The sequence below is a fragment of the Lissotriton vulgaris genome, chromosome 3_1 (assembly GCF_964263255.1).
Source record: "Lissotriton vulgaris chromosome 3_1, aLisVul1.2, whole genome shotgun sequence".
NCBI classification, from domain to species: Eukaryota; Metazoa; Chordata; class Amphibia; order Caudata; family Salamandridae; genus Lissotriton; species Lissotriton vulgaris.
In genome coordinates this window covers 97,592,857-97,616,340 of record NC_141689.1, presented here as the reverse complement: position 1 = coordinate 97,616,340, position 23,484 = coordinate 97,592,857, and the positions used below count along the sequence as shown (strand labels likewise).

At 45.1% G+C, this 23,484-nt stretch overlaps 1 protein-coding gene across 3 annotated transcripts in view; it reads right to left on the bottom strand.

Annotated features, from left to right (window-relative positions):
- LOC147726023 (transcription factor COE3-like) overlaps positions 1 to 23,484 on the bottom strand; it is a 521,578-nt gene that overhangs the window by 294,404 nt on the left and 203,690 nt on the right. For all 3 annotated transcript variants that reach the window (XM_086960140.1, XM_086960138.1, XM_086960139.1), the window contains exons 2-3: positions 13,899 to 14,055; positions 1,642 to 1,705 (exon numbers count right to left, since the gene is read on the bottom strand). In XM_086960140.1, coding sequence (XP_086816266.1) covers positions 1,642 to 1,705; positions 13,899 to 14,055 — 221 coding nt within the window. The remainder of the gene's footprint in view (positions 1 to 1,641; positions 1,706 to 13,898; positions 14,056 to 23,484) is intronic.

The window sequence follows — 23,484 nt, the reverse complement described above, 5'->3', positions numbered from 1 at the left end:
GAATCATTAAAACCCATGATTTTATGGCAACGCACAGAGGCCAATATTATGCAAAGTTTGTAATCAATTCTTGATTTTCTACCCATTAAAACTGTGGAATATCTGCATTAAGGGGAAGAAGGTCCCAAAAATGTGACAGTCATCTCGACCTTCACTAGGGTCTCTTTTTCCATTCTGGGATCTCAGTGCATTTTGGTGTTGCACCTCAACTCTAATCTTCACCCCATAACACCCACACACAGCTCACCAAACACCTTAGACCTGTGACTTCTAAGAAGACGCAACTTCTCCACCGCTGTATCGCTGCCAGCACCCATGTCACCCCCTGCTCTCTGACACAAGATGGATCAAGACCAAATGCACTTACTCTTGCTTTTAGCAAAGCTTGTCACCTCACTTTATATCAAAAAGAAACCTTGAGGGCAATTCAAAAAAGAATTTATGAGTATGCAAAGTGGTACTACAGGATCACTCTTTTATGTACCCTTACATGCCTTTGTGAATCACACTGAAACACCAAACTCCACATTAATAAAAGTGCCAAATGGTGCTGTAATTTCTACCAATGCTTTATGTGTGAATAGTCCCTTATAATCACATTTTATAACCATCTTAGATGTTTTGAAGCCAGTTCATGAAGACATGTAAAGGTATGTAAAAGAGTGCAACAGGGGTACCCTTTTGCTTGTTCTTACATGCCATTGTGAATAAGCCCATGTGTCCAGTCCTGAGATTTTCTGATACAAATTACCAGGGGCCAGATGTACGACCATATTGTGCGGTCACAAACGGGAATTCGGCCCCTTTGCGACTGCAAATTTGGTCAGCCCCATGTACAAACCATATTTTGCGAGTCCCTAACCTATTAGCGACTAGCAAAATAGGGTTTGCGACTCGTTATTAGGAAGGGGCGTGCCAAGGGCGTCCCTTCGTAATAGCGAGTCTGACTGCAATGTATGATTGTTTTGCGACCGCACTTGCAGTCGCAAAACACTTGCAGTTTATCACCCTTTTCAAAAGGGTGGTAACCACTCTCAAACAGGAAGGGATACCCTCAATTTTCTTTTTTAAATGCAACCAGTTTTCCTTTAAGGAAAACGGGCGGCATTAAAAAAAAATACTGCTTTATTAAAAAAGCAGTCACAGACGTGGTGGTCTGCTGACCCCAGCAGGTCACCTTCCCTGTGAGTGCTAGCCATTTCCAATGGGGTCGCAATGTGAGACAGCCTCATGAATATTAATGAGGCATGCAATAAGCAACCCCATTGGGAGCCGAAAACAGTGTCTGAGACACTGTTGTACATTCGCTTTTGCAAGTCGCAAATTGCGAGTCGCAATTCAACTCAATTTGCGACTCGCAAATGTGAATGTTCGTAGATCTGGCCCCAGGTGCATTGGTTCAACAGAAGCAGATCACGCCTACAGGTGCCACATAGCATTAAGTCGTCGATTGGTAGGGCAAGACTAAAAACATGGTGTTCTGGTAGCACGGAACTAGGCACACACTCTACCTGCACCCCAAGTGTTGAGGTGCTCCTCCATTAAAGTTTATCTCTGCAGGAGAAACTCCCAGAAGGATTAGAGTAAATGCTATACCTATGTGTCGCCGTGCCTACGCGCTCAGGTCCCCGCGCGTCTTACCGTTGCTGTACAGGAGCTGCAGCCGGTAGTGGATGCCGTTGTTCGTCTTCTCACCCGTTTGTTCCTGAAAAAATGCAGACAGGACAACATGAATGAAGAATAGGTATGAAAGTGGTCCAAACTATACACACAATGGGGTGGAGTAGCCATTACGGGTGTACGAAATTCACTTTTACTTTTGCGTAATGGCATGAAATACTGCAAAAATAATGCAAAATTACACAAAATGAAAAATCGGTATTCAGTACTACAGTTTAGAGGGAATTGCGTCCATGTGTCCATTTTGGACTTGAGGACATGTTTCACACAAAAAAATGTGCACATAAGTGCCTGAACAATAGCTGTTCACATTCTGGTCATTTGCAATGTTCCCGTGCTCTTGTGTTAAAATTATGTGGTATAATCGGGTAATTTCAGGAGTTTCACCTATAAGGCCTAACACGAATTTCAAAAATAAATGCAAGATGATGCCAACATAGTAAAAATGTGCTTGGGCCTGGTATACCCACCCTTAATTACGAATGTATGTCGTTACTATGCATGCTTTTACAACGCATGCCTTTACCACGCAGGTTTTACAACTCAAGTCGTTACAACGACTTGCGTTGGGGGTCGCTGGATAGTGAATAGTTTAATTTACTATTCCAACTCCAGTCCCCGTGGATAGTAGGGAAGGTTTTGGATAGTAAATTAAACTATTCCCTATCCTACAGCGCCCCCCAGCGCAAGTCGTTCTAACGACTTGCGTTGTAAAAGTTGCGTGGTAAAGGTACTACGTGGTAAAAGTTGCGTTGTAAATGCTGTTTCCGGGGGCGTGGCTTGGACGCCGGGAAGAATGGCGGCGTAATTCTGTCCTCCTCCAGGCAGCTGCTCCTTCGTTGATCATAGAGGGCTGCTATCCGATCCCAGCTCCTGCACTAAAGGAATTTGCACATCGGAATCTTCCCCTAACATGCCCTGAGAATTTGGACTGATTCCGAGCTCGGAATCATGGAGAACAGGACCTCTTCGTCCCGACCGCGGATGGCCGCGGAGTGAGACGGAGACTGATGCCGGCTAAAACGACGAGGCTGACCGGGGCACCTGATCTGCTCCAGCGAGGCCCGTAACGGAGTCTACACGGTCCCGCCGTTTGAACCACCATTTGCACCAGAACCGTGAGTAAGGATCTGCGTCTCACCCTGTTTAGACAGACAGCCTAATGAGGGAAGGAGAAATGGCGCGAAGATAGTGGCGGACTATATGGCGGACTGATCGAACTCCCGACCGCATATGCGGCACTGCACATTCCCGCTCCTATGGCCTGAGGAGACCCTTTTCTGTTCACTGATGCCATTCATACCCTCTAGCCAGCCTGTGATTATAATGCCCCGGAGCCTGCAGGGACCTGCGTGCAAGGCGAGGTAATTAAGGACACGAGGCATTACTCAATTACTCAATAAAATGGCGGCGGTTAGTGCATCGAGTTTGAAGCTAGCGCACAGTAACACAGCCTCATTACCTCACGATGGCTCTCAATGCTAAGAAGGGCATATGCACTCTGTCGTCTCTCATGCTGTCTCTCCCCCACGCTGAAACACCAGGTGCAGACGGAGTTGCTGGAGTTACCTCTCTGTAATGCCAGACTGCAATGGCGACTTCTCAATGCGCGTGACGCCGCGCTATCATCAAAACGTGTGGCAACTGATTACTGATTATAACTGACTGCTTGGGAATGACGGCTCCCCAGCGACTCTGACATTGCGTGTGAATTACCCTGAGCTGCAGTCACTGCAATCACTGCAATCACTCATGGAAACAATTTAAGTGCCTGTTAACTGTTATGACTACCCACAGTGCTGTCTTGCGATTGATGTCGGGGTAGTTTTCAGGTCATTAGCGATCAGGTCAACTGGGAGCATCTGCATGTGGACTTACCTGTAACATGATGTGCTAGGCTGATTGATCCATGCTACAACTCAATGTAAAGGTACTTGCAAGAAGTGGTATTAACATTTTACAAAAAGGCGGCGCCTGCTGATGGGTGCCCATGGAAGGGTCTGCAGTTTATAGAGCGTAGGTTATCAATGCTTACATGACCCCTTCTGCATGAATAACCTTCACTAAGGGAGAAGCGCCTAATCTGTTGCCTACACTGCCACATCATAGATCGGTCTCAACGCTGTGGGGCTGGTGAGAGTCAGGGTATTTACTCAACACATCGCTACATACGACTAAGAATGGGAGATAAGGAAAATGGTGTAACCTCTAAACGCCTGAAATCTAACCCTCCAACGCCAGTTAAAGGGAATAAAGTAATGGCGGAAGCCATAGATACAATTTTGAGCCGGCTAGAAGAAGTCAGGGATTTGGCCAAATCCACCAAAGATGAGGTTGTTGCTATCCGCCAGGATATCAAAGATATCAACTCAAGACTTACGGAGTCCGAGAGCAGGATAAGCAAATTGGAGGACTTTGAGAATAAAACATGTGGAGCTATCAAGAACCTCTCCTTGTGCTCAGACCACCTTGTGAGGAAGGTCGCAGAATTGGAAGACAGAAACAGAAGGGGGAATCTAAGAATTTTTGGTATGCCAGAAAAAGCAGAGGAATCCCATGACTCATGCATACCCTTCCTCGAGGAGTGGTTCACGAAGGCCACAAATCTAACCTTCACTCAGCCACTGGAGTTCGATAGAGCACATAGAGTACCAGGTCGAATCTCTAAGGACCAGAGGGGCCCAAGAGCGATCGTATGTAAACCATTACGATACCAGCACACAGAGCAGATACTTACCTTCGCTCGCAAGCATAATCATGTGCTATGGAAGGGTCACAAAATTTTCATCTCACAGGACTTCAGTAAGGAAACTATGGAAATCAGGAAGGCCTTCCTTGCATTGAGGCCACAACTGAAGTCACTTGGCCACATGTATGGCTTTATTGGTCCTACAAAGTTTAGGGTAACTATACAAGGTGTGACTCATGTGTTCTCTGACCCGAGAAGATTGCGGCAACTCCTGTTCGACCACGGAGATGGCACTATGGAAGTTTCCCCTTCAGCTCAACAAGGAGCCTCTTCGTCAGGCCTAGGATGAGTCTTAAGCTCGAAGCTCTGGTACTATTACTCTCCTGCTCCTAAGCCCTCATAGAAGTACCTATTCTGAACTGGGATCGATATGAGGGTCTTATCTGGTACTGCTACATGGTTAATGGCCAGGACTGGTTTTGTAAGATGTACAATTAGGGCCCACTTACCTGAAGGCCGTTCTGTTCTGTTCTGTTAGGTACGGTACTGTTCTATGAACCCATTGAACCCTTTGCCAGCGATTCCTCTGGTACCAGGAATTGTACTGGATCGTCTTTTTGATTCATTGAATTAAAAGTGGTATCTTAAAAGTTATATCTATGCTACCATGTTATTGCTCGTGCTACTCATGGGCCCCAAAATAGGTGCTATGCTCTGGTATTGTTTTGTAGCACTCCTCCTTGATGTTGGATGCATCCACAATGCTTTTCCTGCTAATACTGATGTGCTAGGTTCACGCTACCAAAGTCAGTGTAGTAATTTTCCTGTGCTCAATGTTATGGCATCGTTGTTGTTTCTTGTTGCCCACATACCTGGGTTATTTCTTCTCTACACTGGGGTTGCAGCCCCGAAGGTTAATAGTTATGAGTAAGCTGTTTGGAGGCGGCCTCGAGGTCGTCATTCCCGAGTCGCCATGTTCTGTTTCTACTACTGGGGAGGGAGGGGTGGGCTGTGGGTGAGGGAGGAGGGTGGAGGGAGGTTGGTAGGGAGGAAGGGGGGGATTGTTTTTGCATTTTGTATATTGTTTTGTTTAGTTTTGCCCATCCTGCATCCTAGCTTGCATCCACTGTGTCACATTATGTTCCGAGGTTTATACTCTATCCTTCAATTCCCTGCATATTGTACTAGCCCTGCATTTGGTGTGGGTGAGGACACTGCTGGCATTGCCAAAGGTATGAGACTCTCTTCACGGCCTAATTCTTATGCATACACATGTGTTATGGGTCGATCTTACTTGCTGTATAATTGATGGCTCCTGTTATAGATACTCCAATAGGCACAACAACTATAGCCAATCTTAGAATATTATCGTTGAATGTGAAAGGCCTTAACCAACCGGTTAAACGCCAGAAGATACTTGATTATCTACGTAGGCAACGTGGAGATATAGCCTTACTGCAGGAGACAAAACTAGAGGCGAAACAATTCCACACACTGCGCAACAAATACTACATCGAAGTGATAGGCTCTGAAGCAATCTCAAAAAAGAACGGGGTGGTGATGCTGGTGGCCAAGAATGCGAATGTGGAGGTGGTCTCTACTGAAACAGACACGAAAGGTAGATGGGTCTCGGCGAAACTACTCAAAGACGACACTGAATTCTTTATCACAACAATTTACGCACCAAATACACATGATCCGTCTTTCTGGGCAGGCCTCACGAAACAGATCATCTCCATCCCCGACACGGCAGTCCATATTTTGGCCGGCGATTTCAATCTCCCATATGACCCGATACTAGATAGGGACTCTAAATGCGTCTTTCGCCCAGGCAGAGCCCATAAGGCGTTCATGAAACTGTGCAGTAGGTTCCATATGGTAGACACGTGGCGCTTATTGCATCCTGATGGTAGAGACTATTCCTTCTACTCTTCACCACATGACTCGTTTTCGAGAATTGACTATGTACTCATATCTAAAAATGCGGTGGCAAAAGTTGAGGACGCGGACATTGCTCCCAGATTAGTCTCTGATCATTCCTGCGTCTCCCTCACACTATCTAATGTTAAACCAACCACCCGTCAGTCTATGTGGCGGTTCAACGATGCTATTCTTAATGACGCGAAACACAGAGAAACCCTTGATACTGCCATTAAAGAATTCTTACTGTTAAACAAGAGAGGGGACACCTCGGACACCATCCGTTGGGAGGCACTGAAATCCACTATAAGGGGACTTATTATAAAAATATCCACTGCAGTTAATAAGGATCGTACCGCGGCCTTGCTGAAGTTAGAAGGGGACATCTCAACACTGCAGCGCAGGTACCTGATGAGTAGAAACCCTGAAGACCTTACTGAACTGTCTAATCAAAAATATACCTATAACAAACTTATCAGTGAGAAGGCGGGTATTTGGCTGGACAAGAGGAAGCGTTTTAAGATCTGTGAATCGAACAAAGCAGGAAAGGGGCTAGCGGCTTATCTTAAATTTAAAATTCAAAAAAACACCATTACTTCCCTACTCGATGGGACTGGCACTCCTAACTCTGATCCCACTAAAATTGCGAATATCTTCAAAGATTTCTATGAGAAACTCTATGCTAAGAACCTGCACGTTGATAGAGAAGAAATGGAGAAGTACCTATCAAATTGCACACTCCCTACACCTTCGGCCACAGAAAGGGACTCCCTGAACGAACCGATCTCTGAATCGGAGGTTATTTCCGCGATCAAATCCCTCAAAAAGGGGAAAGCCCCTGGCCCTGATGGCTATACAGCACCATTTTATAAGACCTTTGCCCATATTATTGCAACTCCTCTACTAGAGGTTTTTCAAGAAATTAGCACCACAGGAGAGGTTAAGGGAACTATGGCTGAAGCCGTAATTGCGGTAATACCCAAGGAAGGTAAAGACCCTAAACTACCCAAAAACTACAGGCCTATTTCGCTGATAAACTTGGACTGTAAGCTCCTGGCCTCGATTTTAGCAAAACGCATTCAGAAGGTCCTGCCGTCCCTAATACATCCTTCGCAAGCAGGGTTCCTGAAGAACAGGCTATCGAGTGATAACACGAGAATTCTGGCGCACGTTATTGAAAAAGCTAAATTTTTATCCACACCCACCGTAGCAATTACACTAGACGCTGAGAAAGCGTTCGACAAAGTAGACTGGACTTACTTAAATGCTGTGCTACACAAATTTGACCTGGGTCCTCTATTCACTAAATTAGTCATGTCCCTCTATGCCTGTCCCTCCGCTAGAGTACGGGCTGGTGGCGCTTTTTCCTCACCCTTTGGTGTAGAGCAAGGCACGAGGCAGGGCTGTCCATTGTCCCCGTCCTTATTCCTCCTGGCAATTGAACCTTTCCTGTACTATATAAGGGATAATCCTGACATCACGGGAATTCGGTTCGCAGACTGTACAATTAAACTCACAGCCTATGCTGACGACGTATTGGTCATGAGTGAAAAAGCTGATAAGGCTATACCAGCATTACTTTCCACCATCGAAGAATTCTCAAAGGTATCCGGATACTCCCTGAACAAGGATAAAACTGAAGTGAAATCATTAAATAACCTGTGTGATAAAAACATCCTGGGCGATTCCGGGCTTACCTGGCAGCCGAAGAGTTTTAAATACTTAGGTTTGGAATTTGAGAGGGATTTGATAACCACCCTAAAAATTAATGAGGAGATACTCTATAAAAAAATACAAAAGCTGTTAGAGGGCTGGTCTCCGAAATTCCTCTCATGGTGGGGTAGGGCCGAAACGTTAAAAATGATGATCAGTCCTTTGGTAAACTACATGGCGTGTATGCTCCCCATGACCTTCACGGACGACTTTCTACATAAAATCGAGAATTCGTTCACGGATTTCCTATGGAAAGGGAAGAAACCGAGAATTGCAATGAAAAAACTGCAACTTCCAAAACTTAAAGGGGGGTTAGGTTTGCCCAATTTCAGAAACTACCAAACCGCCTTTCTCTGTAGACAGGGAGCTTCCTGGTTTGCCGAAGACCCTATTTATGTGCCTCTCTGGATTGATATTGAGAGATCCATTGTGGGCAAGGCCCCACTCTCTGCCGCGCTTACGATGGACCTCTCACATCTTACGAATTCTAAATACATCATGCTTAATACCAAGAGGGCTCTTTTGCGACTGGATCGCGTTCACAGTACTGGTTTGCAGATCCACAATTCATCCTCTGCATCTCTATGGCGTAACCCGTCAATTAAAATCGGCGGATCGCCCGTCATATGGGATCACTGGTCTGATAAAGGTATTAATGTGGTTGCAGATCTCCACGACAATAACATGCCACTGCCATTCTCGGCTCTGCAGGCTAGACACTCTCTACTACCGATTGACTTCTACGCTTTCTTGAAGCTGAAGCCGGCCCTCTCCACTAGAACATTCAAGCTAGCGACACCTTGGCTAAAATCTATGCTTCCTCACTTTCACTCCTCTGGACACTTCGTCTCAAAAATATATAAACTTCTTGTTCCAACACCCAATAAAGCGATGAGGCGCAATGAAATCAAATGGGAATCAGAACCAAACAACACTGGCATAGACATAGACTGGGTCAAGATACATGCGTCAGCACTCACACACAAGGTCTCGCCGATATTATCGCAGACCAAGTATATGATCCTTAACAGGGCATTCTGGACCCCACAGCGTTTGTTTAAGGTTGGCCTGCGAGATACACCGACTTGCTGGAATTGCTCCTTGGGTGTTGGTGACCTCCCGCATATGCTGTTTAATTGCCCCATGCTTCACACATATTGGGCCGAAATCTTTGACTTCATTGGACACACGTTTGCCATACATCCTACAAGGGAATTCATCTACATTATCCTAGGAGCCTTAGACCCACTACTAAAGGGAGAACATGACCGCCAGCTTTTGGATCTCTTGCTTACATTAGCGTGCAAGGTGATCTTATGTAACTGGAAATCGGCGGCAGGGGTCTCTTTCGCTGCCTGGAGGGAATGGCTGTCCTGTATTAGGGGCACTGACAATCCCGCTCTACACTCGTCTCCATGGCAAGTTACCAACAAAAGACTATGGTCTTCCTTAGATCAGGCATCCTTCACCTTTGACCCACCATGAAGTACTAACTGATGAGGTCAAGGCTTAGTAAATGGGGGGTGCCCGTTTCATGTACTGTTCTGGGTGTGACCTGTGACCTGTGTCCGTGAGCTAGACAGCCTTAGTTCCACTGTGCAGGGACGACAAAATTTGTATGGTACTAAATGTCTAAGTTTTGGATGGAGGATTCTACGGAACTGTGTGCAACCGTAAAATGCAATGATGGTATATTACTTTGTTTATTCTTTCACCTTATCATCTTTTCTGCAGATCCGGTCTGATGTTTATCTTCTTGTTTTTCATTATACTTTATTTCCTTTACTGTAGGTATGTATGTATTGTTTTATATGTACTGATCCATGTTTGCTGCGGCATCACTCCGATACAATTGTAATTTTACAGATGCATTAATGCCGTTACCATTTTTGTTATTGCTCAATAAAAAAGATTTGAACTTAAAAAAAAGTAAATGCTGTTTCCCCTTAATTACAGCTAGACACCTATACACGGACATGAGAAGAAGTTCAATTATAAAAAAATTACCACAAACAGCAATACAACTGCATGCCGAGGCTTACACACACTTAGAATGCAGCAGCAAAATGAAAGAAGCCTGCAGATAACTACACAATTCAACACGTTCAAAAATAGGCATTCATTGACAGTGACATATTCGCATCAAAGAATATATCCACATGAATACAAGAAACATATATTATTGGTGTACAAGAAAGATTTCCGTATGCAACACATCTTCCAAAAATAGGTGATATGGAAAAAAGTCTCAGGAAAATTCCACATGTAGGAGTAAAGATGTCTTGCACAAAATAATTGTGAGCAAAATGTTCTCAAGCGGGTGAAATTTTGCAAAGCGGGCATGTAAAGAATTGTTTGCCAAATTTTTAGGCAAACTTGAACATTTTCATCCACCATAACACAGACATGATCACCAGTGGCACAGAAGTGATCACAAGCATGTATCCACCCAGTATGCAGCCACAATAAAGGAGAGAGATTGATGCCTAAATTTACAGATTATTAGTTGTGCAAAAGCCACTACTAATTGTACAGCATGTTGCGATCACACGTTGAATGAGCAATTTCAATGGCTTCACCAGGAGGACTTCTGGAAATACCATGTTTCACTTATTAGGGCATCAGTTTATTGCAGATGTCTTTAAACTAGGTTTTGGCCCCCCGGGAGGGCTGCAGTGCTATTTTCAGGGGGCACTTGCCCCTGGGGAAAGTTAGAAGACTCACAAAGTTGCGGTGGGGGTATCGTAGGGCAGTTTTCCATTGCTTGTAAATATAGCCTGGAAGTGTGGCCTTGTTTCTTTGGTATGTTTCCATTTAGTCTTTAGCACCTCTTTCACAATGATGGAAGGGGGAGCCAGAGCTTGCTGCCCCATAGGTAAATGTAAATGTACATGTATTTATATAGCGCAAATCACCGACCCGGTATCTAAGCGCTTGCTTAGGGAACCCGTCCTGGTATTCCCCTGTGAGATAACCCCGGCAGGGTATCCACAAGGTGAAAGCCAGGCATCCCACCACGAGGGGCCGGTGTGGAGATTAAGCAAGCTATTGCCTAGAGTCACAGAGTGTGAACCCATGAGTCGAGTAGGCACCGGAGCGAGAATTGTCGAGTCCGTGGAATTTTTGAGCCCAAGACCCGCCGAGGCGGGGAATTGAACCCTGGTCCCGGGCTGACCTCTGCTTCCAGGTCTGCCTCCTCTAACCAGTGAGCCACACTTCTCCAGGGCAAGCACTGACACTCATCCAGCACTCAGTTGCCCATTTTCTAGACTGTTTGGGATAATTAATTATGGCCAATGGGAGATGAGTTAGGTGCAAAGGGAGGGGCGAGGTGTGAGCTCACTAGAAATACACTGCATGCTGGGTCCTCTGAGCAATGTGGCAGAGGCAGGAGGGTGCCTAACTGTGATGTCTTGCAAATAGGAAAAGGGCACTGCCCACTTTGTGGACCAGGGGAGGTGGGAGGGGCAAGATGTGGGCGGATCCTTCTTGCTGCAGCATCCCATCTCACTCTACATCAGCAAATATTCTAATAAAAAACTAACTGAAACAGAGGATTGGTTGCTTAAAGAAACACATAAAAGCACACCTCAAAATGTAGCAGTATGACTGGACAGGTCTGAGCTGTATGACTGGACAGGTCTGAGCTGTATGCCTGGACAGGTCTGAGCTGTATGACTGGACAGGTCTGAGCTGTTTCTATATGAAAGAGCTGTGGTTAGAGAACTTTGTTCAATGACATTTTGTAAACACACAGAAAATGCTACAAATTAGAAAGCACTTTGTGAACAGACACAGATCTGAGGTCTTCTTTTTCTGACTGCAAATGGATGCTGTCTCGGTTGCCCTGGGCTGAGAGCACCATGCACATATCTCATTTCACCCTCTTTTGGTGAGGGCGTCGCCGACCTTAGTCTCATCAACCTTCAACCAAGGACAAGCCTCCCACAAGCTCACTCAAGGTTTCTAAAAATGTTGAAGGGGGGTGCATTATGCCCTAGCTTGGAATACTTTGGTAACCCTCAGTCCCGCATCTCTTTGCCTTAGCAGGCATTGAGGGATAGGTTACTTAGCACTGACCTACAAGAAGAAATCCCTTTAGAAACATCTGATATTTTACGTTTTTATTTCAAATACAAACAAGCATTGGCAAAACCAATAGGGCTCAGCAATGCCAGAGTTATTGGTGCTCTCAACAGCTGCTGTTCATCGTGGCTGAAAGCCCTTAAAAACACTGCTATGATGTGACAAGCGCTGGCCGGGTCCTAGCGCATTTTTGTCAAGAAGGCAGGGATGGGTCAAGCAAGACAGCATGGGGCGAGTCAAGCAACACAACTCAAGCCAATATCAATCAGTCAGTCTGTAAACATATTTCCAGAATATAGAAAACTTTAGCGGCTTGTGAAGCTAAAGCACAGCTAAGTGCGGGCCGCCATATTTGGTAAAGGGAAGCCGGGAGGTAAAGAGTCTCTAATAAGTATATGCTGTGTTGATATTCCATAAGACCCAGGTTTCCGTTTAAGCATATATCAACTCATGGAAACAAAACCATCGAGTCTGCCTTCAAAACCTCTGTATGCAACAGTTACCATAATCCATCAAAGCATTTAAGTGTATGAGACAATCAAATGTCAAATGAGTGTCTAGCTCATTCCTCTACAGGACAAAGGACCCATGTTTCAGTGTATGTGTATGTAAACGCATGAAAATGAGGCCAGCGAGTCTGCTTCAAAGTCTTGTTATATGGCAGTACCCGTCATCCACAAGAGCGTTTAAGCGTATTTAACCGCGTAAGTCGAATGTAAATGGTAAAAGATGGCAGGACCGCCTTACAAAGCCAGATTAAGCAAGACAAATAATACAAGACAAAGTCCATGGGCCGCTAATCCTCTCCCTTTGAAATCAGAGAAAGAAAAGTAAACAGGCACCCTCAGAATACAGCAAATGTGACGAGATGAGGATAAGATTTAAAGGCCTCTTTACAGAAACGGATCTCTGAGCAAGTGAAAACACAAAGGCTTGTGTTAAGTGCTCTTTAACAAAGAAAAAAGTAGTCAGTGAAACAGCTGCTAAAATAGGAGCTGTGGATGAAAAGAAGTAATTTGTCCATGCTCTCTGGGAGGGCTAAACACAGGAAGAGGTATGACACATGCATGCTATGGACAAATGAGGAGAAAGAATAGGAGAGTGATGATGGAGCCAGCAAATAGGAAGTCTATGAGCGGAATGAAGTAAACAAAGTATATACAACATGTCTCTTTGAGACAGCGCATGCACTGTCTAGAGCTGAGACCTAATAATGGCTTTTGCAAGTTTTTTTACCAGCCTGATTCAATGCATTAAGTCCCGTCTCCTTTGTCCTCACAATCTTTCTGACTGTACGGTTTTGAAAGGGAGGAGGATCGCACTAAAAAATGTTGTTCAAGGTGAGCTTTGACCCAAAAAGGTTTGAAGACATGTGGTATAGGGTGACCAGCGCCTCAGTTTTGCCAAGACAGCGCATTTTTTTTCACCATATGTCTGAGCTGATTTCTGTAAATGTACCGCAAGTCCTTGTTTTTAGAGAGGGTTTACTGACAACAGATTGAGGCACGTTTTAAAGTGTTCCAGTGCAGGATTAGTTAGCAGCCCTTATCAGAAAGCAATTTAATGATAATACTATGTGTGCATTCAATTTCCCTTTAATGCAACACTGTGTTTTCTATGTTGTTTAGTGCTGTTGGTCAAGTCATTATGTGCTTTTCTAGTACTTGGTTTGGTTTTGGACATGTTTCTGGGTAGCTGCAAGCTCCAATAGCTGTAGACAGGGATTTAATATCAAAAATATTCTTTCAGAAAAAAGTTTTAAAAAAAGAAACTGAGGGAAGAACAAAGGGCAACTGAACCATTCTCTTACCCTGTCCTTCTCCACAAAGTCTATGTAGGACGTCCGCTCAATCTCCACTGGCTGCCCCTGGCGGTCGTACATGGCCAAGACGAAGTGGAAGAAGTTGGATTTCCTCAAGTTGGAAGGAGGCTGCTTCTCAAAGTGAGCTCTGGCCAGACCCACACCGCTGCAAGAGAAGAAAACAGGAAAGGTTCTTGTAATACATGGGCCAAATGTGAAGATTATACGACAGCACATGGAAAAGGCTCCTACAACACACTGGCCACAGGACAACATAAAAATTGTAAGACAGCACAGTGCAGAGGTTTTCATAGCACATGGGGCAGGTGTCCCTGCGAGATTTCTGAAACATCAAAGACAGATATGGAGGATTTACTTATTTATTTATTGCAGTTTTATACAACACAAACTAATCCCAAAGGTGCTGGAGTGATTTACATGAGCACTAGTTATGTTACACAAGGACACATTCATGTTTTTGGCAAGCATGGGGAGTTTAAGTGATTGGCCTAGAATCACAGGATATTGAGCCGACCCCGAGACCGAACCTTGTTCCCACACTCCAAAGTCACCGCCTCTGACCGATATGTCAGATCTTCTACCCTTATGTTACATGCTTTGCACCTGGACCAACAGATGCAGAGCATCAAATTGATGTGGCCTATGGTGAAATATACGCTGTTTGCCCATGTCTATTCAGCTCATTGGCAGGAGGCCAATGAGGCTTCCTCTTTTTCATATGAGTGTGTTGTGATTGGTTGGATAGCAGGTTATATTTGAAGTAAAAGAATATCCCATAGGACGGAGGCAAGAGAGGCATGGTACTCAGAATCCCTTTCCTGGAATAGTGAACCCCACCCTTTTACAGCTGCCATTTACTACAATCCACCATCAGAATTCTGCCAATGGAATTATTGTAAATGAAGTAAAATGACACACAATGGTTTACTCAGTGCGGCAACGGGTGTGACAGTTTGACATAATGACTCTGTAAAGATCTCAGTTTAATATCATGACACGCAATAGTGGTTGCATTTCAGAACAATTGCACACAATTATATTTTTTAGAACAGTACAATGACACACGAGGAGTTCTTAGTCTATGACAGTGGTACACAGTGGTGTCTGAATTCAACACAATGATGTTGACAGTTAGGCACAATAATACACAATGGTGTTCTCAGTTGAGCACAATGATACACAATGATGTACATTTCGGCAGAATGGTACAGTTTGACATAGAGGCATACAATGGTGTTCCCAGTAAGCATGGGCTGAAAATTCGTTCCGCTTGCGGAATTTGTGGATTTTCCACGATTTCGCGATCCACGAATCTCGCAAAATCGCGGTAAAATCCGCGAAGCAGCGGGACAAATTTTCAGCCAAGCACTTACAGGGTTACAGCAGCAGGTGCAAAAGTTGAAGCTAATTTTTTGTAACCTTTTACAAAAGGGTTACAAAGAAATTAACTTCAACTTGGGCACCTGCTGCTGTAAGCCTGTAAGTGCTTCCTGGCGCCTCGTTGCCTACTTGCAACTATTCTCTGACCCTGCTCTGACCCTTGAAGCAGGGTCAGAGAATAGTTACAAGTAGGCAATGAGGCGCCTGTCATGAAAATTAAACCTCAACAGGAAGCACTGACAGATATAAAAACAAGCATTTGCAATGCAATAGGTCTCGCATTAGGAAAGTTTGAGCTATTGGTCTTGTAAATGACAATTTTTTTTATTTATGTGTTGGTTTTGAAAATAGCTAAATTAATAGCTTTGTCATTTACAATGCCAATAGTTTTAACTTTCGCAAATGTGGCACCTATAGCATTTGTAATGCAACATGTTTTGTATTTACGTGACTTAGATGTATTGATATTACAAATTACAATGGCTTTTTAAATAATTAATACTTAAATAAAAGTGATTTTAATTTATAATGGCAATAGCTTAAACTTTTGTAAATAACTTTTGTGAAGATTACGTTCAGTGTATTTTATTGTGACGAAAATCCAAGAACAGAAGTGAAATATTACCATCTTTTTGTGACATTTGTAATAAAGCTTGAAACATTGAGAGAACATATTTGAACAAGTTGTTGAATGGTTGCGCAGATTGATGCTGGGGTGGCGCTGAGTGGTGCTGTGGTGGTGCTGAGTGGTGCTGTGGTGATGCTGAGTGGTGCTGTGGTGGTGCTGAGTGATACTGGGATGGTGCTGAGTGATGCTGGGGTGGTGCTGAGTGGTGCTGTGGTAGTGCTGATTGATGCTGTGGTGGTGCTGAGTGATGCTGTGGTGGTGCTGAGTGGTGCTGTGGTGGGGATGAGTGATAATGTGGTGGTGCTGAGTGATGCTGTGGTGGCGCTGAGTGGTGCTGTGGTGGTGCTGAGTGGTGCTGTGGTGGTGCTGAGTGATGCTGTGGTGGTGCTGAGTGATGCTGTGGTGGTGCTGAGTGGTGCTGTGGTGGTGCTGAGTGATAATGTGGTGGCGCTGAGTGATGCTGTGGTGGTGCTGAGTGGTGCTGTGGTGGTGCTGATTGGTGCTGTGGTGGTGCTGAGTGATGCTGTGGTGGTGCTGAGTGGTGCTGTGGTGGTGCTGAGTGGTGCTGTGGTGGTGTGGTGGTGCTGAGTGATGCTGTGGTGGTGTGGTGGTGCTGAGTGATGCTGTGGTGGTGCTGAGTGGTGCTGTGGTGGTGCTGAGTGATAATGTGGTGGCGCTGAGTGATGCTGTGGTGGTGCTGAGTGGTGCTGTGTTGGTGCTGAGTGGTGCTGTGGTGGTGCTGAGTGATGCTGTGGTGGTGCTGAGTGGTGCTGTGGTGGTGCTGAATGAAGCTGTGGTGGTGCTGAGTGGTGCTGTGGTGGTGTTGAGTGATAATGTGGTGGCGTTGAGTGATGTTGGGGTAGCGTTGAGTGATGATGTGGTGATGCAGAGGGCAGAAAGGCACAAAAAGTAGTCTAAAAAAGGGCAGAAGGGCAGAAAAACAAGGGAAAAACGAGTCTAACAGAGGGCAGAAGGGCTCAAAAAACGAGTCTAACAGGGGGCAGAAAGGCACAAAAACGAGTCTAACAGAGCGCAGAAGGGCACAAAAAACGAGTCTAACAGAGGGCAGAAGGGCAGAAAAACAAGGGAATAACAGAGGGCAGAAGGGCACAAAAAATGAGTTGAGCAGAGGGCAGAAGGGCAGAAAAAAAAGGGAAAAATGAGTCTAACAGAGGGCAGAAGGGCACAAAAAACGAGTCTAACAGGGGGCAGAAGGGCAGAAAAACAAGGGAAAAATGAGTCTAACAGGGGGCAGAATGAATCCCGCCCTGCGTGTTTGTCCACGAAGATGCCACCGTTTTGTGCAATACCTCTACTCAACTGGAGTACTTTCTACTGTCTAATCAGTAAGTGCTCCCTCGTTGGCTAAATGTATAGGGGCAGATTTACAATAACTGGCGCATCCCCAGGGATGCGCCAGTTATTGTACGCCGCAGCTCCGCCACCCATGGTCCGCCACATATACAATGCGGCGCACCATGTGGGAAAAACGGCACAGATGCGTCATGCATCTGTGCCGTAAAAGCAGCGCATTGCTGGAGCTGCGTCGCAAGCGCGAAGCAGCTCCAGCAATGCTCTGGGGGGTCCTATCTCCCAAATGCTGCGTCAAGCCTTGCTCCTGCTTCAAGCAGGCGCAGGGTTTTGACGCAGCATTGGCCTTAAAGTGACTGAGTGAAATCTTGTAGATTTCACTCAGCCACTTTTAGGAGGCGTTCCTGTGCAGGAACGCCCTCCCTTGCGCCGGAGCGCCTCCTGATGGCGCAGGGCTTTACAATGTGACGCACACACAATGGTGTTCTCAGTTTGGCACAATAATACACAATAGTGTACATTTCCGCACAATGACACAGTTCGACATAGAGGGACACACTGGAGCGACCGGTTCGACAAAAGGACACTCAATGTTCTCAGTAGCGCACAATAAGACACAATGATGTTCGGAATTAAACACAATGACACACCATGGTCTGCTATTTTTATATGACACATATATGTAGTTTTCTGTACTGTTCCTCGCCGACCATATCTCGGCCCATCTCCACGCAATCACCCCAAAAGGCAGAGTGCCCGATAAACAAAAGGCTCCATTTTTCACATCAATGCTATATAAGCTTTGTCTGGTGACAAAGATGCCCGTAAGTTGCCAATTATTGCCTACTGCGAAAGGTCAAAAGCCCCCTCCCCACTGCCCCCTTTCCCACGGTCACGAGAGATACCTAGATTGACAAGGGTAGCGCCTGCATGACTCACTTCAAGCCACTCCGCAAACACTTATCAGAAATGGAGCGTGTTAAGAGCATTTGCAGTAAAAATGTTTGGATCCTCACCCAAAAATGGCAAATGAATATTTCCTCATGAACACCAACAGCTGAGAGTGTACGCTAAGGAAACGTGTTTTGAATTATACCTTTTTTCTGTTTCTTTATTATTAGATTTTTGGCTTGTGTTGGCGCTGTCTGTGCTTGTTCTGGGAGGGTCACACTGGGCTGCTGTACTTCGTTCATTTCCGGTCATTTCTCCGTCTTCCGGTAGCGTGGTGACTGAGCCCAGATCTGTGTCGTGTCCCAGTGTAAGGGGAAGTCTGTCCTCCGGGCTCAAGGTACTCCAAGATATAGAGGAGGCATTTCAATAATAAGCCCTTATAATTTGGTAGCGCTCACCATAAACTTATATGTTGTTTCGCGCTTGAATGATGGAATGCTATCATTACCCAACTTACGGTACTTATTTTATTTTGCACGGAAGGATGGAGAGGAGAGGTACGCGTGCAGGGACGAGAGGCTGTCTGCATGATACATGCAGGGATCTGTACAACAGGAGCTCAACCCGCTGAGACATATCAAAGAAAGGCTGAGCTGTGATGTGCTCAGGAGTGCAGCTTTGCGCACATTTTACCAATAGGAGTGGGTTTTCTCTTGTCCCCTTCTTCTAATATAAACCTCCTGGCTTTGTACCCAGTCATTGGCCTTGTAACGTTCTAACCAAATGCTGATTTTCTTTGTGTTGTATAAAAAATGATGGAAAGCAAAGTCAAATCACAACTTATGCCCAGAAAAGCATCTAACGCCCAAACTCCCAGAGGAACTGTAACGTTGGAAGCTGGTGCCATGCCCTGGGGAGCTGGGGAAAGGATTAACACCAGACGACACAAATCATTTCCCAGCACTGCACTTGCAAGATGAAAATCCCACTGTGCCCCACTGAGAACGTTTGAGGCGCTCAGCAAATGACTTCAGAGAACAAGGCAGGCTGTGGTTAGCCACTCCCTGGGCCTACACAGCTCAGAGGGGGGCTTCCTTCAGCAGAAATGACTTCTCCAACTGTGGGCCCAGTGAGAGGGCTGGCGCAGAGGCTTGTGGGTGGCACCATTGTTTGAGCACCTCAAGCTTGGGGAGTGCGTGTGCCAGACTCCACTAGAACTGGAGAAATAAGAGAATTGGGTTCACAGTCAAGACCACTGGACATATGTGGCAGGGTTGACAAAATTATGTGGCAATAAAAGGCAAATTATGCAGCATAATGTAGTAATTTTTTTATTCGGTAATACGATCTGGGCAAAGATTTCAACTCATTAGAACTAGTTGAACAAATACAAAAAAAGCAACTGAACGATGACCAGTTCACCATTGCAAAGGACCTTCCACTGTGCCAAGTACGTCACCACGTTCTTAGTAACTGGTGATCCATTAACTTTTGATCAATTACGTTGGTGTGTCTTAAAGTGGGCGGGGCGTATCACCACCAAAACGCCTGGTCTCATGCCAGTGTATTGTCAACCTGTAAACTTTTGGAAAACAAGCCTCACGCAGCTGTGGGGGCAGCATGTGTCAGTCTTGGGGGGGTCTCAGCCTCGAGCAGATGTAATTTGAAAGCTAGTAGTGAGTGGGTCAAAACTCTGACACACAGGACACAAGTCGGGGTACACGCAGGTACAAGACGTCCACCCACAATTTTCACAGGGTGGACGCTGTCACCACTGACAAGACGTTGGGCCCCACAGAAACATGCTGAACTTGTCCTGGTGTCATTTTCAGACACCGGGGTTCAGCAGCGCCTGTACGCTGTCTGCTTTCCATTCCTAGCAGCAACATGCAGGCAGTGAGGGTGCTTTTTTTTAACCTCCAGCTGGGCCGAAGTTCAGGACCCGCTAGACCCGCTAGCCTCCTCCAGCTGGGCCGAAGTTCAGGACCCGCTAGCCTCCTTTTGTTTGAATATCCTGACTGGAGGCAGGGGCGGATTGGCAATGCGGGCATTCGGGCCGGTGTCTCGCCGTTGTCATCTTGGCCCTGTGTCCTGTGCAACAGTATCCTCTCACTTTCATTCCTTGTCTGTGCCAAACAACTTAAGGATTTTGGGGGCCCTGGCCCAAACATATTTTTGAGCCCCTGTTCGGAACAGATTTGAATTTATAATCCAATTTCTGCTCTTTGGTGCCCTCTTTCAGCTGGTCACTGGACAGTGCACTACCATAATTGTCCAAATTCTTAATGTATTTACATCTAATATTCAAGGACATTGACGTGTGTAACCAAATGGTGTTTCCTGAAAGGGCACGCCCCTTGAATGTGGGCCACGCCCCTTAATTGTGGGCCGCGCCCCTTGAATGTGGGCCACTTTTTTCGTCAGTGCCCGGGCCAAATTGTGATCCCAATCCGACCCTGACTGGAGGCCTGGAACCTCACACTTAAACGTAAATGCCACAGAGGGGAAACAAAGGCACACAGCTTGTTATCTCTTCACAAGAACTTGAGATACATGTTTTTTCCTTGTTCGGTCTTTGTATATAAGAGTTGCATGCACCGCATGAAAGTCAGGTGTGTTCGTCTGTCCCAGTATTTACAAAAGTAACAATTTCAATAACACTATTTTATTTCTTTTATAGCGCTACGCAACCCAATGCAGGCTGTCAGAGCTCTTTACGTAACATACACATTATACAATGACAATGAATAATGTACATGTGTAAATCAATGTACAAGATGAGTTACATGAGACAGGGAGGGTTACAAGGTGTAGGAGTCACTTGTCCTTCATAGCTCATTGTGCTATATTAGAAGGATTACAATTTATGAACTTCAGGTAACAAAATGATCTCTGTGTTGAAAGCAGTAACTCACTTACCCTGCTATATAAAATAAAAATCTGCCATCTGCATGTGATTTGCAGGAGACACATTAACCTTAAACTACTTTGATTCAAATCTGGCACTTCATAAAACACAGATCTCTCTAACAAATGCTTTAAACTCCTGAGTTATCTCACTATTATTACTATTCCCTGAGATTTACTGGGCACCTTTATAGCAGATGTCTTAAACCAGTGAAATATTTTAAAATGTAGACTTTGCAACCAATTAAACATAAAAGATCTACTGCCATGCTTCTCCTTGTTGCCAATTTATTTGTGGCAGGGTTAAAAAAAAAGTATTAGTTGAGGCCCAGAATTTGCATCAGGATTACACCACTTTTTTGGTGCTTAAATGTACTCATGATATACCTGATATGTGTGAGGTATTCATACCTCACGTCACTTCTTGTGATGTCACTTCCAGTGATGTCACTTCCAGTGATGTCACTTCCTGTGATGTCACGTGCAGTGTCATGCGCAGTGATGTTGTGCGCTGTGATGTCATGCGTCATGATTTCAATTGCATACTGGCTAACCTGGTTAGTCCCCCCACTTCTTTTTTTAGGACTAGTGCCCTGCTGCTACGAGGGCCTGCCAGTACAGGAGGACAGGTGGACCAGGTAAGTAAAGTGATCGTAAACCAGATGTTCTGTTCTGTTATTTTATTTCATGTTATGTTAGGTTAGAATATGTTAGGTTATGTGATGTGTACAGTACGCATATCTCCCAGAGTTTTATCAAGGCTCCTGGAATAATGTCAAAAGAAGGGGAAAATTCAGATCACGATTTGCAGTGAGCCTATTACGTGAAAATTGGCAAAAAGAAACAATATTAAGACGCTCAGAAATAATATGAAAACAATGATCTTGGCAGGTCAGTTATTTTAGGTAATAATGGCAAGAGGAATAAATGCTGAGCTTCAAGAGTTGTTAAATTCATAATGGTTGTTACCGGGGTTGGGGTTAGTTTAAGGTCAGGACTAGAGTAAGTGGTGGGTCGAGGGTCTGGAATAGGACAGTGGTTAGGACTGGTTTTAAAATAAGGTTATTGCCTGGAGTCCATTTTTAAATGCTGGGAGAAGTAACAAGACGAGGTTGAAGTTAGCATTAGCACTAGGACTAAGTTAGGCTTCAGGATAAAAGCTAGACTACAGGTTTAGATTGAAGTAAATGCTCGGGTTAAGATAAGGATTATGGCTGGTGTGTGAGTGAGGCTTAAGTTACCAGTCTGAGCCAGTGTAAGAGTTATGGTTAGTTTAAGGCAAGGGTTAAGTTAAGAGTATGGGCCTTTGGGTTTGGGTAGGTTAGAATTAGGTTTAAAATTAGCATTAAAGTAGGTGACAGGGTTGGGGTTTGTGTAAAAGTTAAACGAAGAGTTTGAGAGAGTGTAAGGTTAAGGGGGTTAGTTGAGCATTTGGGCCTTTGGTCTGAGGCTAAGATTAGTGTTTAGATTGGGGGTTGCAGGTGGCGTTTGAATAAGGGTTAGTTTAAGGATTTCATTTAGGACTAGGGTTAGTTTTAAGGCAAGGGTTACATGAGGAGTGTGGGTTTTTGGGCTGGGTTAGGGATACTTTACAGAGAGTATTAGAGTAAGTGACAGGGTTAGTATTTGTGGAAGGGTTAGATTAAGGGTTTGGGCCAGTGTGAGTTTGAGTATTAGTTTTAAATTAATGGTTAAGAGGTTGGGTCCTTGGACTAGTGTTAGGATTAGGGTTACTTACCAGATAGTATTAGAGTAAGTGTTCCGGTTAGTGTTTGTAAGTGTTAGATTAAAGTTTTGGGCCAGAGTAAGGGTTAGCGTTAGGGCAAGGACATGAAATGGTCTTGACTAAATTACATGTTACTGTTAAGGAAGGAAAAAGGTTAGGGACGTGGTTCGCTTTCGTGTTAAGTTTAGGGTTAGCAACTGGTATGGTTTAGAGCACGGGATTAGGATATCGTAATTGCCAGGCAAAGGACAAGGGTTTTTTTTTTTTAATATATTTTTATTGCAGAATTATAAACCACAGGATACAATTAATCAGCCAGTTCACTCGTGATATCCCCCCGTCCAATAAGAAATCCCAATCGTACACAGCCATTCAGCCCGCATCCCGGAGGCCGGGCGGCATATTACTTCATTCAATAGGAAAACATCCCGGTGCACGTCCCATAGGGACCATGGTTGAAATGTCGTTTTGCGTATCAGCTTTTACCCCCCCACCCACAACATCACTCCCGTCAGCCATCCCAGTGATAATCAGTGGTACCGCCCTTGTCGGGACCTGCCCTAGGTGCTATGGGTTTGTCACGCCTGGCCGCTCTCCCCAGCCATTCCACACTCCACACAGTACCCACCGTCCTAGTAGATCCTAGGTGCCCTAACGAGCTACCATCTAATGCAGTGTTCTTCAATCTGTGGGGCGCGCCCCCCTGGGGGGGCGCGACACCTTCCCAGGGG